The sequence below is a fragment of the Ochotona princeps genome, chromosome 4 (genome assembly GCF_030435755.1).
Source record: "Ochotona princeps isolate mOchPri1 chromosome 4, mOchPri1.hap1, whole genome shotgun sequence".
NCBI classification, from domain to species: Eukaryota; Metazoa; Chordata; class Mammalia; order Lagomorpha; family Ochotonidae; genus Ochotona; species Ochotona princeps.
The window spans coordinates 54979635-55003464 of record NC_080835.1 but is presented as its reverse complement, the minus strand read 5'-3'; the positions used below and the strand labels follow the sequence as shown (position 1 = coordinate 55003464).

General features: G+C 39.5%; 1 protein-coding gene across 3 annotated transcripts in view; it reads right to left on the bottom strand.

Annotated features, from left to right (window-relative positions):
• Nucleotides 1–23830, bottom strand: part of UVRAG (UV radiation resistance associated) — a 312534-nt gene that overhangs the window by 220059 nt on the left and 68645 nt on the right. For all 3 annotated transcript variants that reach the window (XM_058663602.1, XM_058663603.1, XM_058663601.1), the window contains exons 4-5: nucleotides 18917–19078; nucleotides 10276–10350 (exon numbers count right to left, since the gene is read on the bottom strand). In XM_058663602.1, the coding sequence (XP_058519585.1) occupies nucleotides 10276–10350; nucleotides 18917–19078 (237 nt within the window). The remainder of the gene's footprint in view (nucleotides 1–10275; nucleotides 10351–18916; nucleotides 19079–23830) is intronic.

The following is a 23830-nucleotide window of genomic DNA, read 5'->3' as shown; positions in this document are numbered from 1 at the left end:
CTTGACAATTATAAGATACACCTTGCTACAAATCCTGTAACAATCACATCTATATACAGATACCTATTAGATGCTTGATCTGAGCTTAGTGTTCAGAGACACAAATTTAAGATGCACTTTGGAACCTCTCAAAAAGGGAACTGATACACCATCCAAGAACTGTAATAAACTGACACACCAACTAAGAGAAGTAAACTCAAAAGGAGCAAAGAGAAAGTGGTAAGTCACAACACAGAAATGACTAAGTCACTTTACCAGTCTGTAATTCAATTTACTTATAAAGCAAATAATGACAATAGCTGACCAGCATTTTTCCAATTGTTGCAAGGATGTGATTCAAAATGACTTATAGGCAAATCTTTAAACATTAACTAACTATGAAAATATATATAGTAACACATGATGAGGTAGGAGACTATTGTGGCATAGCACATTAAGTAGCTGCCTGCAACACAAGCATTCAACACAGGTGCTAGTGCCAGTCTCAGCTACTGTACTTCTGATCCAATACTTTGTTAATATAGCAAAGAAATGAACAGATGAAAGCCCAGGGCTTGGCTCTGTGCCACCCACATGGGGGAGCTGATGGAGTTCTTGGCTCCTGGCTTCAGCCTGGCTCAGCCAGTAAGTTGAAGATCTCTCTCTCTCTCTCTCTCTCTCTATCCCCCTACACACACAAGTCTCTCATTTCCTTTCACTCCCATAACTCTTTCATATAAATAAATGTGTTCTTAAAGTTTGTGTGTATGCCCATGCATATGTTATCAACTACAGCATAAAACTAACTTGTTGGGTCAAATTCAATAGGTCATAAGGTTCCCTGAACCTCAGTTCCTTAATCTATACATTGAGGGTGTTGGGCTAGAAAACTCAAATATTCCCAGCAGTGTACACTACCTAATAAGGATTTTCTTTTAATAGAAGATCTTAAAACCAAGAGAAGTGATTTGCTAAAGGAATACAGCTAACACCAAACCAGATCTGACATGAGTTCAGGTTTTCTACTTTTCAGAAGTACCATGCCTTGAAAAATATAAAAGAGAACTTTCATTGGTACAGCCTTTCAAAACATACCCTGAGACTTATTGTCACCCCTAAATCTGCAGTCTCAGTTTGACTATGTACTTGAGATGATCAAGTTATATGGGAAATTTCATAAAACTTACTTAAAAATCACTATTTCAATCACATGAGAGTTTTCTTCCTTTGACTTAGATTCTGGCTCTATGCTGATTTTTCCAGTAAAATGAGAAAGTACTGCCATCTACTGGTCTCTAAAGATATTGCTGCTATAGTTTTTAGTCTGAGAAGAACCCTTAATAATGGCCTAATGCTATTTGCACTGTCAATATCACAATATTAGAATTACTAGGCCAGGATGACCTACCTAAAAATATATATCAACAGTTGAAATTAAGCAGCCAGTATTGTGGCATAGTCGGTAATGCAGCCACCTGCAATACTGGCATCCTGCATAGGTGCCAATTCATCTTCTCCGATCCAGCTTCGTGTTAATAGTCTGGCAAAAGCAGCAGATGATGCAAGTGCTTGGGTCTCTGTTACCCACATGGGAGACCTGCAAAAAGCTCCTGGCTCCCAGTTTTGTCCTAGTCCAGCCCTGGCCATTGCAGCCATTTGGGGAGTAAATCATCAGATAGAAGTCTCTCCTTTCTCTTTGTGTGTGTCTATTCCTTGCTCTGTAAATCAAACAAATAAATCGTTTTTAAAAACTGAAGTTGGGGGTGAGATTGGGAGGTAAATTTGGGTGAAGAAACATACCAACTCCTCAAGGTTTTATTCCCAAATCTCTGATACTCCTAAATGCAGTAAACAAAATTTCATCAATTACCAATTCCATGCCAGGTACCACGCTAGGGAGACACTGATGCTGCAGTAAGCATCAACGATACAGTCCTTCTCATCATAGGATTTAGAATCCTAGTGAATAATTTTTGTCATTTGTTACCAAACTTTCACCATTTTCAAGGTTTGTAATACAAGTTATCATATGTAATCCTCAAAATAATTTAGGATAAGGTAGGAGTTGCTATTTTCACTTACATAAGGGGAAATAAGCTCAAAGATAATTCCATCATCTCAGGATCTCGTAAGTAAGTAGCAGGCAGGCATGGAACTAAGCCCACTTCCTTCTGACTCCAAAATCATATTCTTAATCACTAGAACTGTTCATTGACCCAAAGTAGCTGTCAGTAGCTCCTCAGAAAAAATGGTGAGTACCAAAAGGAAACTCGGGCAAAGATCATCTTTCACGTGTACATTAAAGACACAATCTGAACTGGGATGGAACGACTTCCAGCTTCTTGGGTGTAAAGAACAGATCCAACAGGCTTTTATTTTCCACCCCTTTTATTCCCCTCAAAAGTTAACTACACCTAGAAGCCCTCTCTAGGGCCCCTACTCTAATTTGCCAACCTCCATTTACTCTGACTTCAAGCTTCTCAAGCACTAGAACTTTGTCCTAGATGCTCTTCAAACCACCAAAGGTTTTGCTATATGTGGGTCTGCAAGACCCAAACAACTGACATCAAAAACAACTCTTCAGGGAGGTTGCTTATTCAACCTATGTCCCACACCAAGATGCCTTGATTTCATGCCAATTCCAGCTCACAATCCTAGTTTTCTAATAACACAGATGCTGGGAGGCAAGGGTGATGGCTCAAGTGATTGGGTTCCTACTATCCAATTTGGTGACCTGGATTGAGTTACCGGCTCCCAACTTCAGTCCAGCCATGTCCTGGCCATTGTAAGCATTTGGGGACCAAATCATTGAATATGAGTAAACCCCTCTCCCTGCCCTATCAAGTAACTAAAACAAATTTTTTTCAAGCTAAGCCCATCTGTAAACTGGAGGACTTCTAATAGATACATGCCATCTTACCCACTCAGCAACTATAGCAAAATGTTTATGAACCTGTGTTTTAGACATTTGTATTCCATAGTACCTACTTTAATAGTAGGCATATAGCAGCTGCATATTGACAGAAAAAAAATCATGAATAACTCTCCAACTAGAGATACTTTCACCATCACTTGCTCAATCACCTCTTTGCATTGCAGTTAAATACTCCAGAGTGCCACAATCTGTATGCCAAATAAATGAAATTTCACCACACAAAATTAACATAAATGTGTCACTCCTTAATAGCAGCAAGCAGAGGTTACAGAATAAAGCCCTCGGTGAATTAAATAGCTTCCAAACACACTTCTAAACGTGAGAATAAATTATTCCCCATGGTAGTATATGAGAACAGTTGAAAGGTTGACTAGGTGCTTACAAACTCAACAGAAATGAGTCAAGCCTTTTAGAGAAGCAGATAAACAGGGGAAAGTTCTGAAGAAAAAACAGATTTCAGCATTGAGATCCAACTTGGCCAAGATGTTTTAAAAGAACATGGAAAGAGGAAAGATTTGTATTAAAATAATCACTCACAGCAGTTAAACACAAACAAAAATCATGTACAGCAATTCACAAACTCCTGGTCACCACTAATGTAGAGGAATGCCAATGAATTGGTAAACATAAATTCCAGGCACTACTTCAAAAACTGCTTTAAAACATACTGCAGTACTGCTGCCGAAGTACAGCTACCTCTTCTGTACAGAGCACATGTTCATAAAATTTAACCTTGTCAAAGTCCCATGGTTTTCCTATCTGTTAAATTGCTTATGAAATGCTGCAAACATATGGATATGATACCATCTACAATTCTTTAATTACAAATATATTTCAAGTCATCGTTATACCCACACTATGTGCTGCTGCATACCATTTGTTTTCTATTTCCTTTTCTGTCTCTTTCCAAGTTGACAAAGCTTTATATCCTTCATTCTCTTTTTTTCTCCATTAAATAGAAACTTACATTCTGTTTCTAGCTTCAACTCTCTCCAGCCCCCCAAACCAATCAGTGCCCCCACTAACTGTGTTAACCTGAACACCTCCATGCCTATCTTACTACTAAATAGGGCAGTGCTTCTCTGATTCTCTGTGGGGAAGGACTCACTTTTGGGGGGTTTTGTCATCATTTTTGTTTTGTTTTTGTCCAATCAATTGTGAACAAATAATTTGGTAAAATAGCATAAAATATCATAACAATGTCAAATGGCTATAAAAGTGTTAAAACTGGGAGAGGCATTGTGGCATTAGACATAACAGGTTAAGTCACCACCTGCAAAGACAGTATCCCATATGGGCATGGGTTTCCACCCCACTGCTCCACTTCTAAAACAGCAGAGTTTTAAAAATACACAAATTACATGCAGTATGATTATATACAAAACATTGTTACTTTACCTAAAATAGGTAAAGTAAAACTTGAGCCTTAAACTTCAGTATTAGGTTTTATTTACAAATTGAGCATTTCCATTGGTCTAGTCCTAAGATGTCAAAATTATAAGCATTAAGGAATGAACTTTAATCTTTTTCTCAGGTTTGTTTATTTTTATTTGAAAGGCAGATTTAGAGAGAAAGAGAGGGATCTTCCATCTGCTGGTTCACTCAATAAGCAGCCCCAAAGGCCAGAGCTGAGCCTATCTGAAGCTAGGAGCTTCTTTCCATGGGTGCAGGGTCCCAAGGACCTGGACCATCCATCCTCCATTGTTTTCCCAGGCTAGAAGCACAGAGCTGCTTAGAAGCAACCGGGACACAAACTGGCACCCACATGGGAAACCGGCCTCACAGGGCAGAGGATTACCTCACCACACCACCACACGGGCCACGAACTTTAATTTCAGAATAGTAAGTTTAGTGGCAACTTTTATTTTGCTTCATAGAAGAAAATATTGACAAGCCAGCCCTATCTTGGACATAAAATTATAAACTCTGCCATATTTTATACCTTTTTCTACTGAAAGTCAACCACTAAAAAATAAACAAGCTTTTTATATTGCCAGGTTCAAGTCCTAGCTACTCTGTGATTCCTATCTAGCTTCCTGCTAATGCACCTGGGAGGCAACCGATGATGGCCCAAGTACTCGGGTTCCTACCACCCATACAGGAGACACTTAGATGGCATTCTTGGCTCTTGGCTTCAGCCTAGTTCAGCTCTAGCTGATACAGTATCTGGGGAGTAAGCCTGTGGCCGGAAGATTTGTTGTGTTGCCTTTCCAAAAAAAAAACTAAATAAGTCTTTTCTTAAAAAAAATAAGTAAAGAATTGGGACCAGTATTGTGGCATAGTCAATAAAGCTTCTGCCTACGATGCCAGCATCCCATACATGTGCTGGTTCAAGTCTTGGCTGCTCCATTTCCAATTTAGCTCCCTTGGGAAAAGAGGGAGACGGAACAAGTGTTTGGGTCCCTATCACCCACACAGAAAGTCTAGATGAGGCTCCTGATTTTAGCCTGAATGAGCCCTGGCCATCTTAGCTATTTGGGGAGTAAAACAGCAGATGTAAAATGTCTGTCTCTGTGTGTCTCTCCTTCTCTCTTTATCATTCTGCCTTTCAAAATAAACAGATAAGGGCCAGCACAATGGCTCAGTTGCTAATCCTCCACCTCCAAGCGTAGTATCCCATATGTGCACTGTGCTTAGAGATGGATACCAATTGGTGTCTGAGATGCTCCACTTTCAATCCAGCTCCCTGCCTGTGGCCTAGCAAAGCAGCAGAGGATGGTGAAACTCCTTGGGACCCTGCACTCATGTAGGAGACGGTGGAAGAAGCTCCTGGCTTCAGATCGGCTCAGCTCTGGCTGTTGAAGCCATTTGGGAAGTGAACCAGCAGGTGGAAAATCTTTCTCTTTCTCTCCTTCTCTCTGTAAATCTGCCATTCCAATAAAAATAAATAGATCTTTTTTAAAAATCTGCCTTTCTAATGAAAATAAATCTTTAAAATATGTATACATATAAAAACATATTTAGAATAATATTCTGCAAAAATATTCAATAAATATTATATATTTTTGTCCAAGGGAAACACTTCAGTGTACATTCCTACATTTCCACACAGGGAAAAAACGTGGTGTTACTTTCCAGGAGACAAGGTCATGAGAGCAGCCTTCCCAGGAGCCCTGAGTCTGCCACTCACACCTCCCGGAACCAGCAGCTGACTGCTCTGAGGAGTGAGTTTAGAAGACAGAAGGGACATGGAGGACTTAGCTCTGTCTCTGTTCCCTCTGCCCTGCAGAAGTCCATCCGTAGCACGCCGACATACACTGCCGTGGGCTTGGAGGATCAGACTTTATTCCTATGAGAGGAAACTTCTGGTTTTACGCACTTTGCTCTTTCCAGAGAGATAAATTACATAAAAACCCTGTTGGTTACAATAAAGCTTCTTAATTTGCAGAGGTTCAACCACACTTACCACTTCTATCAGTAAGCCAACGTTCCGCTCTCCATTTATTCGACACCCCGAGCTTGTTCCAAACTCACAAGAAATATTAGTTACTGGACCACTCAAAATCTCAAAAACTATTAGTATCTAGCTCCAGGGTTCTTGGGAGATTAAATACGATACTGGATGTAAGCCTCTTAAAACAATGTTTGACATGCAGTGGCAGACACTAGCTATTAATATTTATTATTCCTACATGCCACACACTATGCTGGATGGAAAGTGAGTTATCAGTTACAGGAAAAACTTAGTGCCTATAGAGTGTGGAGACAGCTAAACACAGCACCAGCAGCAGTCCCACCACTGTTTCATCAAATCATAACCACTTCAAATTTATTTATTTATTTATTTATTAAGAAAAAAATTAAGAAACAAAGACTGAGGTATTCTGCTGATTCACTCCCCAAATGTCTGTGGTAGCCAGGGTTGGACCTAGCAAAACCCAAGTGCCTAAAACTCCACCTGGGTCTCCAACATGAAAGGAGAGAAGAAACTACTTGAGACGTCACTCCTTGCCTCCAACTCACCATTAGCAGGAAGCTGGAATCAAGAGCCAGAAAAAGGACTCAAACCTCTGCACTTCAATATGTGATGTGGGCATCCCAGGAGCATCTTGATCAACACAACTAAAAATACTTTTAACAAGAGCCAGCGCTGCGGCAAGGTAGGCTAAGCTTCTGCCTGTGATACCAGCATCCCATATGGGTGTCGGTTCAAGCCTTGGCTGTTTCACTTCTGATCCAACTCTGTTTTATGTCCTGGGAAACAGCTGAAGATATCTCAAACCCTAGAGCTCTTGCACCCACCACGGCAGACAGGAATACGCTCCTGGCTTTAGTTATTTAGAAAGTAAGGCAACAGATGGAAGATCACTCTTTTCTTCTCTCTATAATTCTGCTTTCCAAATAAAAAGAAAAAATAAAACTTTAAAAAAAGTTTTAAAAAATTACTTTTAATAAGCATATGCCATGTCCCAAGAACTGTGGCTATCACATGTGAATCTTTCAAGAAGCTTACGATTGGAAAGGAATAAAAAAAAAAAACCCTAGATACAAACTAGCATATCAGAGGTATACATACGATATTAAAAACTCAGAAGATGAATTTTAAACTTTAAAAGGGGCCACTGTGCAAAAACAGGTTAAGCACCCACCTGTGACATTAACATGCCTAATGGAGGATGGTTTGGGTTACTCCACTTTCCATCTAACTAATGCTGCTGAGAAACCAGCAGATGATGGCACATGTACCTGGGGACCTGCCACTCCCGTAGGAGACCAGGATGGAGTTCCAGCCGCCTGACTTCAGCCTGGCCCAGTCATGGTCATTGCAGCCATTTGAGAAATGAAACAATGGATAGAAGCTTGCTCGCACTCTCTCCTCTCTCTTTTCCTTCCCTCCTCTCTTATTGCCTCTCAAATAAATAATTTATTTTAAGTAAATTAAATCAAAGATAATTTTAAGTCTGTCAGAGTAATCTCTAGTTTAGTAACTCTAATGGGCAATTTCCAATTACCAATATATTTGGCCACATCCTCCCCTTAAAAAGCAAGTAAGATGAACAGAAGTAAATCAAAACACACAAACAAACCAAAATCCCTCTTTGCTGGGACTCAGATTCTACAAGAAACTTAAATTTTTTCTTTTCTTCTGACTCTTCCCTTTCAGTCACCTTTTCTGATGCCTCCTTCTCTATTTGGCCTTCAAAAGTTGAAGATTCGGGCCCAGCATGGTGCCCTAGCAGCTAAAGTCCTCGGCTTGAATGCGCTGGGATCCCATATGGGTGCCAGTTCTAATCCTGGCAACCCCACTTCCCATCCAGCTCGCTGCCTGTGGCCTGGAAAAGCAGTCAAGGACAACTCAAAGACTTGGGACCCTGCACCCGTGAGAGAGACCTGGAAGAACTCCTGGCTCCTGGCTTTGGATTGGCACAGCACCGGCCATTGCGGCTCACTTGGGGAGTGAATCATCAGATGGAAGATCTTCCTCTCTGTTTCTCCTCCTCTCCTCTCTGTTTCTCCTCCTCTCCTCTCTGTATATCTGACTTTGCAATGAAAATAAAATAAATCTTAAAAAAAAAAGTTGAAGATTCTCAGCCCCAGCATGATGGCTCAGGAGGATGACCCAAGATCTTGGGACCCTGCACCAGCATGGGAGATCCAGAAAACTCTTGGCTCCTGGTTTTGAATCCACTGGGCTCCAGCCGTTGTAGTCACTTGAGGAGTGAACCAGCAGACAGAATGTTTTTTTCTGTACCTCCTTTCCTCTGTAAAATCCTTCCCTCTGTAAAATCTGCCTTGTACTGTCTATTTCTCATGTCTCTTATTTCATTATTTCCATGGCTACTTACCAACAGCCTCATATGTGCATCCCTATCTGGGATTTCCCTGCAAACACCAGACTCATTGATCCATCCAGAATGGATGTCTCAAAGACATCTTAAACTTGCAATGAGTAAGTCTCAGTTTATAGGCATCTCTACCAAACTGGTCTCATTCCAGTATCCCTCAATTATCTCAGTGTTCTGTACCTTTATCCATCTAGTTACTTCATCTGAGTCAGAAATCCTGAAGTCATCCCTGAGATTTCTTTTTCCCTTTATACTTAAAATTCAAGTATCACCAAATTCCAATGGCTTTATCTTCCAAAAGTTTCCTAATCTGGTTTTCTTGACTCATGATCCCATTTCACAGTATCACAATCGGATATAGTGAAGGTTCTCCTTTGATCTTCCCACATATATTCTTGCCTATTCTGCAATCAGTTCTTACTGCAGCCACAGTGGAATTACTAAAACACAACTGCGCTAAGAGTCATGCAATGCCATGCCCTGTTCTTTGGGTAAAATCCTTCTCTATGTGTATAGTCCCTGCCTACTTCTCCAGCTTCATCTGCTATCATTCTCTGCTCCATCATCACTCTAACCCTCCTTTGGACTCTATAACTTTCACCTTGGTCTTCCAATTGCTAATCTCCTCCACTTGGAAGATACTCTCTTTTTAGCTCCTTTTTGCTTTACCCAGTTTACTTCTTTTCAGCATCTGAATGACAGCTCTAAAATCCCAGTCCTCAACAAGACCATCCTTGAGCCCCTTGAGCATACTATGTCCTCATGCTGTGCTTTCACAGCCTTTCCATATCCACCATTCGTGTTTATATATTTATCTGTGAGACTATTTCACCAGTGCTTATCCCTTCCATACGCTCCATGACAAGAAAATCTTTATTTGGTCACCACTGCATTCTCAGCACTTGGAGCCTGGAACACTACTCAATAAAATACTTCTGAATAAACAGGTAACTCTAGGCAATAGCATTTCAGATAACCAAGAATAATAAAACAACATGATTACTAATTGAAAATAATGGATAGCTTCAGAAATTTTTAGGTAAAGAGCCTTAACTAAGTAGAAAGAAGAACACAGATTTTCGAGGCAAGCAAACTGAAACCTCAACTTGGCTGTTTTCTAGATCCTGTGTGCTCATCCCTCACAACCTGTTTCCTCATCCTTAAGATGAAGAGGACAAAACAGGGAGCAAAGAACATGAATCACCTGGAATAACACCATTGATAGGAACTTAGTTCTGTGGATTCCCGGCCCTCTCTCCTCTGATCACCTCTAGATTAAAAAAAAAAAAAACAAAAAACACAAAAACAAAACAAACAAAAAAAACCAGTGCTGACCATAGGAGAAATAACTAGTTCAGGTTTTCCTTTAGGAAAATCAACAAAACCTGGATTTAGAAAAGATGAATGAGGGTGAATACAGGCCTTACAAAATATAAGCCACACAAAACAACACACTTGCAGTGGTGCTTAAAACGCAATTCTATTTACAGAGAGTTTTTCAGGATTATATCTAACAGATACTGCAAGACACATCTGTGCCAAATAAAGCTCACAACATTAGGAAAGTCCTCTTACCTTATGTTCAAATGGAGCACCATAATAGCCATCATTCAGCCCAAAAATTATCTCATTTTGGTTGCGGGCATGAATCTAAAAAAGGTAGAAAACATATCAGTGCTTGTCATTCCAATCATATGTTGATTTAATTAGAGTACAAGAGTTACTTCACTGCGGAGGAACAGGCCGGTTACATCTTAAACAAATTAGCAGAAAAATCTCTTAGCCAAGAGCAACCCAAATACGGATGACATTCTTCACAGGATCAGAAAAAAAAAATCTCGGGCCCGGTGGCGTGGCCTAGCAGCTAAAGTCCTCGCCTTGAAAGCCCCGGGATCCCATATGGGCGCCGGTTCTAATCCCAGCAGCTCCACTTCCCATCCAGCTCCCTGCTTGTGGCCTGGGAAAGCAGTTGAGGACGGCCCAATGCATTGGGACCCTGCACCCGCGTGGGAGACCCGGAAGAGGTTCCAGGTTCCCGGCTTTGGATCGGCGTGCATCAGCCCGTTGCGGCTCACTTGGGGAGTAAATCATGGGACGGAAGAACTTCCTCTCTGTCTCTCCTCCTCTGTGTATATCTGGCTGTAATAAAATGAATAAATCTTTATTAAAAAAAAATCTTAAAATTCATATGCATATAGCAACGACCAAAGACCCCTAAGACAAAGAAAAAAAGAGAATAAAGCTGGAAGCATCATGCTGTCAGATTTTCAGACATTCTATATAACCAAAACAGCACAGTATTGGCACAGAATAGACACAGACCAACAGATCAAAATAAAAACTCTAGAAATGAATTCATGTATCAACAACCACGTTATCTTTGACAAAGAAGCTAACAACATAACCTAGACAGGACAATCTCGTCAATAAATGATGCTGGGAAAACTGGGTATTCATATGCAAAAGACTGAATCCATACTGCTCCCTGGACCCCCATTTCTCACCCTAACCAAAATCAATCAAAATGGATCAAAGAAAGGGACACAGCAGCTTCCTGGGCATGAAGGTTGAGAAATAGGGCCCCATTTATGGCCTGGAAAAGCAGTGGAAGAATTACAGAAAGGCGGGGTGGAAAGAGACAGAGGACAGCCCGGGCTGTCCTCAACTGCTCTCCCAGGCCACGAGCAGGGATCTGGATGGGAAGTGGGGCTACTGGGATTTTAGAACCAGCGCTCATATGAGATACTGGCACATGCAAGGTGAGGATTTTAGCCATTAGGCTCCCGTGCCGAGCCTATTGTGATTTTTTTAAAAAGTGATCATAGGTACATGTGGGAGACCCTGAAGAAGCTGCTGACCAGCTTTGGCTGTTACAGCCATTTAGAGAGTGAATGAATGGAGGAAGGAATCTCTCTCTCTGTCTCTTCCCACCCCGCTTTTCTGTAATTCTGCAATTAAAATAAAATGAATCTAGGGTCTGGCACCACGGCTGAACAGGCTAATCCTCCACCATGTGATACCAGGCTAATTCTCCACCCACTTCTGCTCCAGATCTCTACAGAGAATATCTCAAGTGCTAGGGTCCCAGCAGCAGATCTTTCTGTCTCTCCTTCTCTCTGCCAATTTGCCTTTCCAATAAAAACATAGACAAATGTTTAAAAAGAAAGACAGGAAGTTATAAATGCTAATGGGCATGGAAACTAAAGGTAATCCTAATAGACTGTTCATAGGAATACAAAATGAAACAATCAGCATGAAGAACAATATGAAGGTTCCTCCAAAAAACTAAAACTGGACATGACCCAGTGGTTTCTCTTCTGGATACATAGCCAAAGAAATGAAATTAGCATCTGAGATTTCCATACTTGAATTTCCATTACAAGATTATTAACAACAGCTAAGACGTGGAAACATCCTAGGAATTCATCAATGGATGAATGCATAAAGAAAAGTGTGGTATATATTTTTGCAAGGAAATATGATTATGCTATAAAAAATTAAAGGAATGCTGCCATCTACAGTAAAATGGATGGGTCTGCTGATCATTGTGTAAGTCAAGTAAGTCAAAACACACAAGCACAAATAAAGTGCATTTTCTTTCAGATGTGGAATTTCTATCTATGTGACTTTAAAATATTTACTATTAGAGGCTGAAAAGGGTATGAAGAAGAGAAAATGGATGGAGATTGGATAATGGCTACCAAAATACAGTAAGGTAGGCATAATGACCTCTGGTATTTTGTAGCTCAGTGGAACTACATACCTCAAAGTAATGTATTATTTTATATTCTCCATAAATACCTGGAACCAAGGAACTGACAGCTCCAAACACAAACACAAGGGATTAGAAAGGCTAGTTGCCTGTAATAATTGGTTAATGCCGTATCTATGTGCTGAAATAATGACTATACCTCTTGAAAATATACCAGGACTACATGTTAATCCAGAATTGTAAATAAAGTTTTTTTAATGTAAAATAAACTTTTTTCTTTATTATTATTATTATCATTTTATGATACAGTTCCATAGGCTCTGGGATTCCCCTTACCTCCTCCCTATTCTCTTTCCCCTCCCACTGAATTCCCTTGTATTGTTACAATAGTATAGTTCTTCATAAACAGTCAAAAGTCCCTCATTGCAGGCATGCACAACGGCAGAGTCCAGCATCCTATTGTCAAGACATAGTAAACAGTTTCATTGAAAGTCCATCTTTGATGTGGAAGTAGAGACGCATATTGCATTGTATCCTCACATGTGGATATGATAGTCTCCATTACATAGTTACTATACATCCCCTTAAATGAAAAGCCACAAAACGAAATCAACAACAGGAAGAAAAAAAGTACAACACCATGAAGTTAAATAACATGCCACTGAATGGCTAATATGTCGCTGAAAAAAATGAAAAAGAAAATCAAGAACCTTCTTGAATCAGAAGACCTTGAATCTTGACCTATGAATCAGTGAAGAATTTAATGAGAAAAAAGTGTTTTGAAGAGATGAAACTAAAAAATATCAAAACCCATGAGATACATAGTTTATGCTAATCTTTGTTGGTGAGATGTGTCTTCTGTAAGCAACAAATAGATGGGTTTCGTTTTTTAATCCAGTCTACTAATCTATGATATTTGAGTGATGAGTTTAAGCCATTTACATTCAGGGTTAATACAAATAGGTTAATATAAATAGATAATTTTTTTAATTATTTATTATTTAACTTCATTAATTACATTGTATTATGTGACACAGTTACATAGATACTTGGGTTCTCCCCACCCCTCCCCAAACCCTCCCACCATGGTGGATTCCTCCACCTTGTTGCATAACCACAGCTCAAGTTCAGTTGAGATTTCCCCATTGCAAGCGTATACCAAACATAGAGTCCAGTATCTTATTGTCCAGTCAAGTTCAACGGCTTCTTAGGTATACCCTCTCTGGTCTGAAGACAGAGCCAGCAGAGTATCATCCCAGTCAATTGAAAGCTCCAACATACCATCAGCAACAATTTACATCATTATGGAATTAATTGACATAGTAATGAGTAACCAATATGTTAAAAGTAAATGCGAGTTCCCAGCCACCTTCTGTGACCATCTCACATATACTTCAATTTTAGTTTATACACAACATATAACATTCAAAACATAACATGTTATACATAAGATCATATCATCTTAAATCAAGGCAAACATGTGGTATTTAACCTTTTGGGATTGGCTCATTTCCCTTAGCATGATGGTTTCCAGTTTGGCCCATTTGGCCACAAAGAACTGCATTTTGTTTTTTTTAATAGCTGAGTAGTATTCCATGGAGTAGATGAACCATAGCTTTCTTATCCAATCCTCTGTTGATGGGCATTTTGGTTGTTTCCATGTTTTTGCAATTACTGATTGTGCTGCTATGAACATAGGAGTACATGTTGGTTTCTCATAGAACAAGTGTTCTGGATATATTCCTAGGAGTGCTATTGCTGGATCATACGGTATGTTGAATTTGAGTTGTTTGAATATTCTCCATACTGATTTCCATAGAGGCTGTACCAGCCTGCAGCCCCACCAGCAGTGGAGTAGGGTTCCCTTTTCCCCGCAACCTCGCCAACAAGTGTCGTTGGTGCTTTTATTCATGTGGGCCAGTCTTACTGGCGTTAGGTGGTACCTCATTGATGTTTTGTTCCTGTCATTTTAGCAATGGGTTGTTCATTGATTTAGTCTTCCGTTGTTATTTTACTGGGATGTTCTTCACATTTGTCTTTGGGTTTTGGTGGGTGCTATTCCTTTTCTCTGTCAAGAGAACATCTGTGAGTGTCATTTGTAGGGCAGGTCTGGAAGAGGCATATTCTTTTAGCTTTTCTTTACTATGGAAGAATTTTATTTCATTTTCAAAGATGAAGGAGACCTGTGCTGGGTATGTTATCCTGGACTGACAATTTTTTTCTGTTAGAATCTGGAATACGTCACTCCATTCTCTTCTGGCCTATAGAGTTTCCTGTGAGAGGTCTTCTTTGGCATTCCTTTATGTGTCAATTGATCTTTTTCACATGCACATTTAGGGATCTTCCCTTATGTTCGATTGAAGAGAGCTTGTTTAGATGTGTTGTGGTGAAGATCGTTTTTGGTCACCCCTGTTGGGAGTTCTGTGCTCCTCCTGGATGTTGTTTCCCAGTCGCTTTCTCTAGGTGAGGGGAATTTTCCTTTATTATTTCATTAAATATATTTTTAATCCCAACTTCTCTTTCTGCGCCTTCTAGAACTCCCATAACTCTTATATTTGGCCTTTTAATAGTGTGTTTCAATTCTTGAATACTTTTCTTAGCTTGACCCAGCTCTGCTTCTAGCTTTTTGATTGTTTCCTCTTAGTGACAGGAGATATCTTCCAATTCTGAGATTCTTTCTTCTGCCTCATTGATTCTCTTATGGAGAGTTTCCACTGAAATTTTAATTTGCTCTATTGCATCCTTCATTTCCAATGGCACTTGGGCTTAAATTTGTTTCAGTGTTGCTCTTTCCTGTGTGACATACTCCTTAACTCCTTGAACTCCTTGAATTCCTGTATGTGCTTCTCATTGTTGATCAGAAGCTTTATAATGAGTTTCCTGAATTCTGTATCCCCCATTTTCTGAATGTATTCCTGAGCTAACTCTGAGGTTGGCAAGGGCTTTTGCTCCTTTGCAGGGAAGTCTTCAGTAATATTCATTGTGCCTCTGTCTCTTCTTTTGCTGTTGGTCATTGTACTTCTGGTTAGCAGATTCTTCTCTTTGGGGCAGGTTTCGTAGCTGTGTCATCCATAGGTCTATAATTCGATTTTTCTTATTGTGGTTGGTACCCGGTTTTTTGTTTGCAGTCACTTGTGCTACCCTCTCCAGCGAGTTCCAGATATGACTCTCATGTTAGACTTCCACCATGGTCTCCATAGCCACAGCTCCTGGCTCACCACTCTCCACCTCCTGTGATACGGTGCTGAGGCTGAGCTGTTGTCTGTACAATCTTCTCCCCCAATTCTGTTTTGAACAGTTTACAGGATTAGGGAAGACATCAGATGTCCTAACTAGCTAGGTTGTTGTTGGTTCTGATCTTCTGGAATCTGTTGGCCATTAGCTCTGCAGTCCACACAGATCTATTTTCACCATGCTGCATGTGAAGTTCTGGCCACTGATGCAGTTCAGATCACTGCTCACTGAATGCCACTGGTGTATTTGGTCACTGCAACAGCACACCATTGTGTCTACTGCTTTCACATGTCTGTTGGTCTCCAGGTGCCCCTCTGCTGTCAGTCTGTCCTCTCCTAATTTCTGGAATGTGCCCTCTCTGCTTCACACTGGCTAATGTTTCTCCATTTACTTATTCATGTCTTTACCCTATTCCATCATCTTGATTCTCCCATAAATTAAACTTTTAAAATGAAAATAACAATGAAACTGTCATGAGCTCCGAGGTACCTTATCACACATTTTCGCCAAATCGACAAATACTTCATGAGATTGGAACAGCTAGCTGCAATGGCCAGATTATTCAGAGGGCTACCATATGTTCTCTGATTCACCCCCAAAAAAACACCATCTAGTAAATCTATAACAGTGCTTTTAACAACATGAAACACCAAAAAAAATCAACTATCAGTTTAATACTAGTTTGCATTGTCAGATCTTTAAAAACAATATTATCTAAACCCTAAAGCCTTAAGTGCCTGCTTAATTGTTGTCTACTTCTCTCTTTCAGATGCAACTGATGTGCGCTTCAGTTAGGAACACCCAAAATGAAACTTCAGCTAAAGATGGGAAGAATAAAACTTTAAAAATTAAAGAGCTGAGATCTGAAATAATTCAACATAGTATTAGGAGCCCAAGCGTGAAACATAAAAATAGATTTCGTTCCTTCAAAAAGAGTTGTGGCTATTGAAAAAAAATGCTTTGGTTATGAGGGATTCAAATGAGACTCCATGGACAAAAAAGAAAGCAGGGATTACCAGGACACAATACTTGTCTTCTTCTTTCTCTAATCCAGAGAGCAGTAACCAAAGCCAGCAACAGAGTATTCCTGGGAACATTTTTTACCAGCATTCCATATCTCCTACCTCTTATTACAAAAACAAAATAAACCCCACACATTTAGTTTATCTACGTCATTTTGACTACCAAAAGATAAGACTGGAATTATAAATTTATTATGAAAACTATAAATCAGATATCCAGATAGTTTATAGTTTAATTTATCCAGATAAATCAAATATCCAGAAGTTCTTCATCTTTTAAAAAAGAAAGTGAAAGCATTATAAAATCAGTTTCAAGATTAAATGGAATCTGAAATTTATAAACATAAAATATTATATACACATATATATTCAGGAGAAGAAAAAAAATTTATTCACCAAAATGTTAACTATGGTTGTAGCTGGACAGAAATCACACGTAATTTCTTGTTCTTTTATATATGCATACCAATAACAATAGTTATAAGGATTTTGCATAATTTTTAGTGTCTTCTTTATGCTGATCTGCGTTTAAAGATTTTGTATAATTTTTAGTGTTTTCTCTGTGCTGACCAAAATTTCCCAAAGTGAACATAAAAGATGCGTGCTATCTTTTTTAAAAGGTTAGAAGATTTTCTTTTAAACTATTATTTTTGTTTTTTATTTGAAAGGCAGAGACCAAAAAAACAAAACAAAACAAAACAAAACAACACCACCAAAAAAAAACACTGAGAAAGAAATAAACCTTCCATCTGCTGGTTCACTCCCCAGTGCTGGCAAGAGCCAGATCCAGCCACATTAAAGCCAGGAATCTGAAATTCCATTCAGGTTTCTCTTGAGTTCAAGTACTTTAGCCATATCCTGTGTGGCTTAGAAAATGCATTATCAAAAAGCTGAGATTGGAAGTGGACCCAGGACTTGAATCCAAAACACTCTGACATGATAAGCAGGCATTCCAAATGGTGTCTAAATTGTTGTTAAACATCTGCCCAGAACATGCGCTACCTTCAAAGTCAGGGGGAAAAAAACGTGCACACACACACACACACACACACACACACACACTCATCCCTGGCTTTTCAAATAAATAGTTTATTTTCACACTAACAAATATATATTGAAAGCATAACAGATGTGAGTAACATTTTAAAGTTCATTTAATAGTAATAGCATCACAAAATAGAAAGAGCATTTGCACCATACTGAGGCATATATTTATACCCCAAATATGTGTGTGTCTGCATGTACTGACGTCATACAACACAAACTCTATCTATCAGGTATTGATTAATGAATTTCTTAAACTTTCTAAAGCTCAATTGCCTCATCTGGAAAATAAAAATAATTTCAGACTTCAAAATTTGCTATAAATGTTAACTCTAATAACCTATGTCTGGGAATGGCAGGTAGCTTTCATTTCAAAAGCAACTCTAGTTGCCAGCTGTATACTGCAACATTGTGTTAGGGTTATGGAGCTGCTTTTGAGCTCAATTATAAGAATGCTGTAATTGATTACCTTTATTAGCAGAAGAGAAGACCAATTCATCACCTCTGTGCTCAGTAAACAGTGACTCTGTATTCCTGCAATAACTCAACTATATTGGTCAAAAGACAGGTGTTTAGGGGCTGGTACTGTGGCATAGAGAGTCCAGCAGCAGTTTGGGATGCCAGCATCCCATATCAGAATGCTGGCTTGTTCAGGCTCCAGCTGCCCTGTTGCTTCCAATCCAGCTTCCTGCCAATGCACATAGCAAGACCATGGAAGGTGGCGTAAGCACCTGGCCTCCTGCCATCCACACTGGAGACTCAGATGGAGTTTCTGGCCCAGTCCCAGCTGTTGTAGCCATTTGAGGAGTAAACCAGCAATTGGAAGTTTTCTCCCTCCCTCCGTCTTTCAAATCAACATTTTTAAAAGAGAAAGAGCATATTCCTTACTTCAACTTGATTTTCATACTCTAGGACTGAACATCCCATTAGAAAGGGCAGAATGCAGTGAGAAAGTTATCCTTTCCTATACAGTTCTCTTAAGTGAGCAGCATAGGCTGCTGCTTTGTAAATTCATCCAAAATTTGTTTAAACTGGGCAATGACTCAAGCATAACAATGTGAGTTAGTAACATTACATAAATAAATAATTATGTAAATAACTAACATGAAGTCACTCTTTGGGAAATATAAAGATTGAAGAATCAGTGTAACAATTAGGTTAGTTTTGAGATGACAACTACTTGAAACCAGAATCTAAAAGTTACCTGCTGACCCAAGTATTTCAGCCCATCCAAATAGACCTTCCATTCAATCAACAGCTGATAGACATCCTCCTTGCCACCCCATATCTTCACCACAAAGCAAGACACAGATGTATCAAGACGGTCTGGCATTATTCCAAAATCTAGGCTCCGCCACGTTGGATTCTGTTGATGAAATGGAAGACATGCTTTAGAAAGACTCTAATTTGTTTACAATTATTTCAATTACTTGGTGAGTCACTTAAAAAAGAAAAAGCCAAGACCTCATGAATATGTTAAACTGAAAACTTAAATGAAACAAGAAGACATGCCAATTAACACAAAGGGATGATAATGATACTTGCTCTGCTTACTTATTATAGTCATTAGAAGGGAGCATGTATTCCCATCTCTCACTGGCACAGCTCATGTGGGAATTCACTTAATGCTTAACACAAGATTACTAAGCGGCAAAATATAAACAGTTCCCCCAAAGAGCTGCCAATGTAGGCTAGATTCAGATCACTATTTAAACAATTACATTGTTTCACAAAATGTCCAAGATTATTATACAAAAACTTACATAGTAGCATGGAAAGTAATAGGGCAAAGGCTGTAAAACTTGGCTTTTAGAGTATAATTTCACCTGATAAAATAAGCGATTTCAGTCAAAAGAAACAGATACACAAAGATTCAGAGGTATAGATGGCATGGCTATGGTCAGGGAAATAAAAACAGTTGCTGGAGCACACAGTACGAAACACACAACTGGAGAACGAAATACAAACTAAACTGATGGATCTTCTGTGCTTTGCCAGGAGGCAGCACTTGGTACAAACTTGGAGGGCTCTGAAAGATTTTTTTAAGTTAAAAATGGGGTCAACAGTTTCTCTCTCTCTCTCTCTCTCTCTCTCTCTCTCTCCTTTCAGGAGATACCCCATTTCCCCGATCTTTCCTGGGAGGTATTTTCTCCTCCTTCTTCTTTTCACATTCACTTATTCACTTCACAAACAAAAATTCTTCTCTGTCTGCAACAGGAAAAAAAAAAAGAAGAAGAGAATCGAGGCCAGTGGCACTGTGGGGAAGCATATTAAGCAGCAGCAAAACTTGTAAAAGATTAACAGCTGACCATTTGGGGAGTGAACCAGTGGATGGAGGACCTCTCTCCTTCTCTGTCTTTCCAGCTCTCTTTTTAACTTTGCCTTTCAAATAAAAATAAACAAATCTTTAAGAAAAAAAAATACTATAGTAATTTCATTTAGACATCAATTTACACTAGATTTGTATATTTCCACCATCCAAGAATTTCAACCTAGGTGCAACAGAATTCTATTCTTATTTGATCCTCCTAAATAACATCCATGATAAATACGAAAAGCTTCATTTAATCATGACAAATACATTAATGTCTAAAAATAAGCATACAAGGAATGTTAAAATAAATCCTTCAGGCTGAAGGGGAATGATGCCAGACAGAACCCTGGGTCAATGAGGAGTGAGGGCACTGGTAATGTACTCAGCAGACAGAAAAGACTATGTGGCCCAAGAAGTGAATGAAAGGGAGCCAGCCATTTCTGATGCAGGCAGACTGGACAACTGGCTACTCAACTGGCCCATGAGAACAAACAACTAAAATTGCTGGCTGAACCTCTTTTTAAAATAGAAATAATCACCATCATTACCAAAGTATTTGCAAGCTAACAAGGAAAGAATCCAGGATAATAAGTGGAAATGTAGAGGGATTTTGTCTCAAAGCACAAAACAACTAGATGTATACAAACCTAGGACTCCCTTTTGGCTCTTAAAGGGAGATGAAGCTCCGACCCAGACCTCAACCATGTCTGAAAGCAGCCTACATTGATCTGGAACCACAACAAGACTCTACAACCACACTGAACATGAGTGAAATGGAATTAAATTCATCCAAAGCATATCCTATAAGTACTTTCCATGGGCAAGGGGCTGTCAAGAGGAAGGTTCCTCAGAAGAACAAAACACAGAATGCAACACAGAGGGTAATGAGCAAAATACAGAAAAGGAGGTTTAAAAACAGGCACAACAGAATGAAAAGATCTGATCTGCATTTAATAAGCAGTCCCAAGAAAGAGAAGATAGATCAAGGAGAAAGGCCATATTTGGAGAGAGAGAGTGGCAATTTCCTAGACTGATTTTAAGAAACACCAACTCTAATTCACCAGTTCAAAAATACCCAATAGACTACAATCAAAATCAATGAAAGTAAAAGCCAGTCAGGACACATAAAAGTGAAATTATAATACATCAAAGCAGCTTCTCAAAGCTGCCTGAGAAGCCCTTGAAGAGAATCACAGGCCAACCACTCACTTCTCAACAGTCAAAGTGGGCAGCCAAAAAGCAGTGGAATTTTATTTTTGCTGCCTTGACAAAAATTAGATGACAATCTAAAACTCCATCTCTGGTGAAAATATTCTTTCTGAATCAGAGTAAACTAAATACACTTTTGGGACAGGACAAGAAAACATCTGAGTATGACCCCAACATATGATCATCAAAGTAAGTCTTTTTTTTTTAATTTTTATTGGAAAGTCATATATACAGAGAAGAGGAGAGACAGAGAGGAAGATCTTCTGTCTGCTGATACACTCCCCAAGTGGCCGCAACGGCTGGGGCTGAGCTGATCGGAAGCCAGGTGCACATGGAAAATGAACCGGGGGACTGAACACTTCTTTGCAAGAAATGTGGACAGCACAAAAACAATAAATATGAGACAAAAATCTCAGGGTGGAAATGGGGGGGGCAGGAGGAGATTTTTGATTGGGCACACTGAGCAGTTCAGCAAGTATTTCTTCAAAACAGCAAAAATGGGCCCAGCACAGTAGCCTAGCAGCTAAAATCCTCACTTTGCACATGCCAGGATCCCATATGGGTGCTGGTTCGTATCCCGGCAGCCCCGCTTCCCATACTGCTCCCTGCTTGTTGCCTGGAAAAAACAGCTGAGGATGGCCCAAATCCTTGGGGCCCTACACTTGCCCAGGAGTCCTGGAAGCAGCTTCTGGCACCTGGCTTTGGATCGGCTGAGCTCCAGCCGGTGCAACCAGTTGGGGAGTGAATCAGCAGACAAAAGATCTTCCTCTCTGTCTCTCCTCTTCTCTGTATATCTGATTTTGCAATAAAAATACATAAATCTTTTTTAAAAATTAATAACAACAATAACAATATTGGACAAAACAATCAAAAACAATTTCAGGGCTCTGGAAGTTAATCATCGTCATACGGAAAATTGAGAAATGATTATTCATAAAGAACTGCTAAGTTCAGGTCAAGAACAGGGGGGTGTACAGCATTCGTGCCTGGGGTTGCTTTTATGCCTAACCTGTTTGGTCTGCAAAGTTGTTCCATTTGAAGAAGAGGGTAAGTTTAAAACTCAGCAGCTCCACTGCTAGATAGGAGTGGCGTGATCTGGCATGCCGCATGGAAAAAACTCCTAGCAATGCTGTCAATTATCACTAGCAACCTCAGAGACAAGTGGACAGGAAAGGAGAGCAATTCAGCTAGCCTGAGGTTATGATTCTGGTTGGAACAAGCAAAGGACTGACACGCTAGACAGACATTCAACAGGAACATCTGGAAAATGAGGCAACTCCAGGAGGCTGTGGTATTCGATCCACACATGCACACAGGAGAGCCTAAGAGGGATCCAAACGATCCCCACCACCCCAGCCAACTGGGAGCTGTATATAAGCACACAGAAGATCTGAGAAGGCCCAGTGGAAAGTCAAAGTTCAGGAATGTTTCAATGCTGTCTGAACTTGAAGCATTCTCCCAATCTGTCAGCAATAGTTACTGGCTTGATATATCCAAGCACACTGTCTGTTAAATCCTTGGCTGACCATTGAGCTATGCAGACACTGGAATCATTACTAGAAATGCAGATGAGCTTAGGGACCAAAGACAATCAACCAGACAGAACCCATGACTAATAGAGTCATTGCTAAGTTACACAATCCCTCTCCTTGTCTTGGAAACCTCAGTAATAAAAACTAGAACTATTACCTCACAAGATTTTATGGAGCTTAAATAGAAGAACAACAAATTATGATAATAGCTACCATTTTCATTTTAAGTATTATACAAAGCCAGGTAATACTTTAAAACACAAGAATGCGTGATCTTGCCTCTATAAGCATCCAATTCATTGAGTAAGTCAGCCTTGCTGATTTCAACAAGTCTTTACAAAGTAATATGAACAAAATGCCATATTTCATATAATTCAAAAACTATGAATCATAAGATGCATTATTTTTGTATGACTGAAAATAAAGAATTGATCTAATGATATATGTAGAACTCAGAGATGTTAAAAGATTAAAAAACTCAGACACCTTAATCAATGAAATACAGAAGTCAAGCATCTTGTCTAATGTCTGCTAGTCAAAACAGTATCAGTTTAAAGCCAGGCCTCTTGAATTTGTCTCATATTCTTTTTTGTTGTTTTGGGTTCATTTCTCTTTCTTTCTACTCTCTAGAGAAGTCAAAATTGAGAACAACAGACCTTAAGAAAACGCCAACAATTTCCTTATTTCAGATTCCAGCCAGAAGCAGAAAGAGAAGTGAACACTCTGCTCTCCACTTGTGCCCTACTTGCTGCTCCCTCACCACTCAACAGCTGACTAGGGCAGACACAGGTAAGTCATTCAAGTTACTTCAAGACTGAAGCATTCACTTCAGGTTAGTCAGGAAGGAACGGGTCTTTATCAGTTCGCCCAATGGGTCTGTCACCTTCAACTAAACCAAGTCCTCACATGATTAACAGCAATCATATGAGGACTACTTACTAAAAGCATCATATACAGCTTTCTTTAGCAGGGACTACTACAGTATGAAGGAGGAAGCTACACAGAACAGGGTGTCTTCTGGATTGTACATCCCCAAAACGTTAGAACTAATAGGGACTTCTGA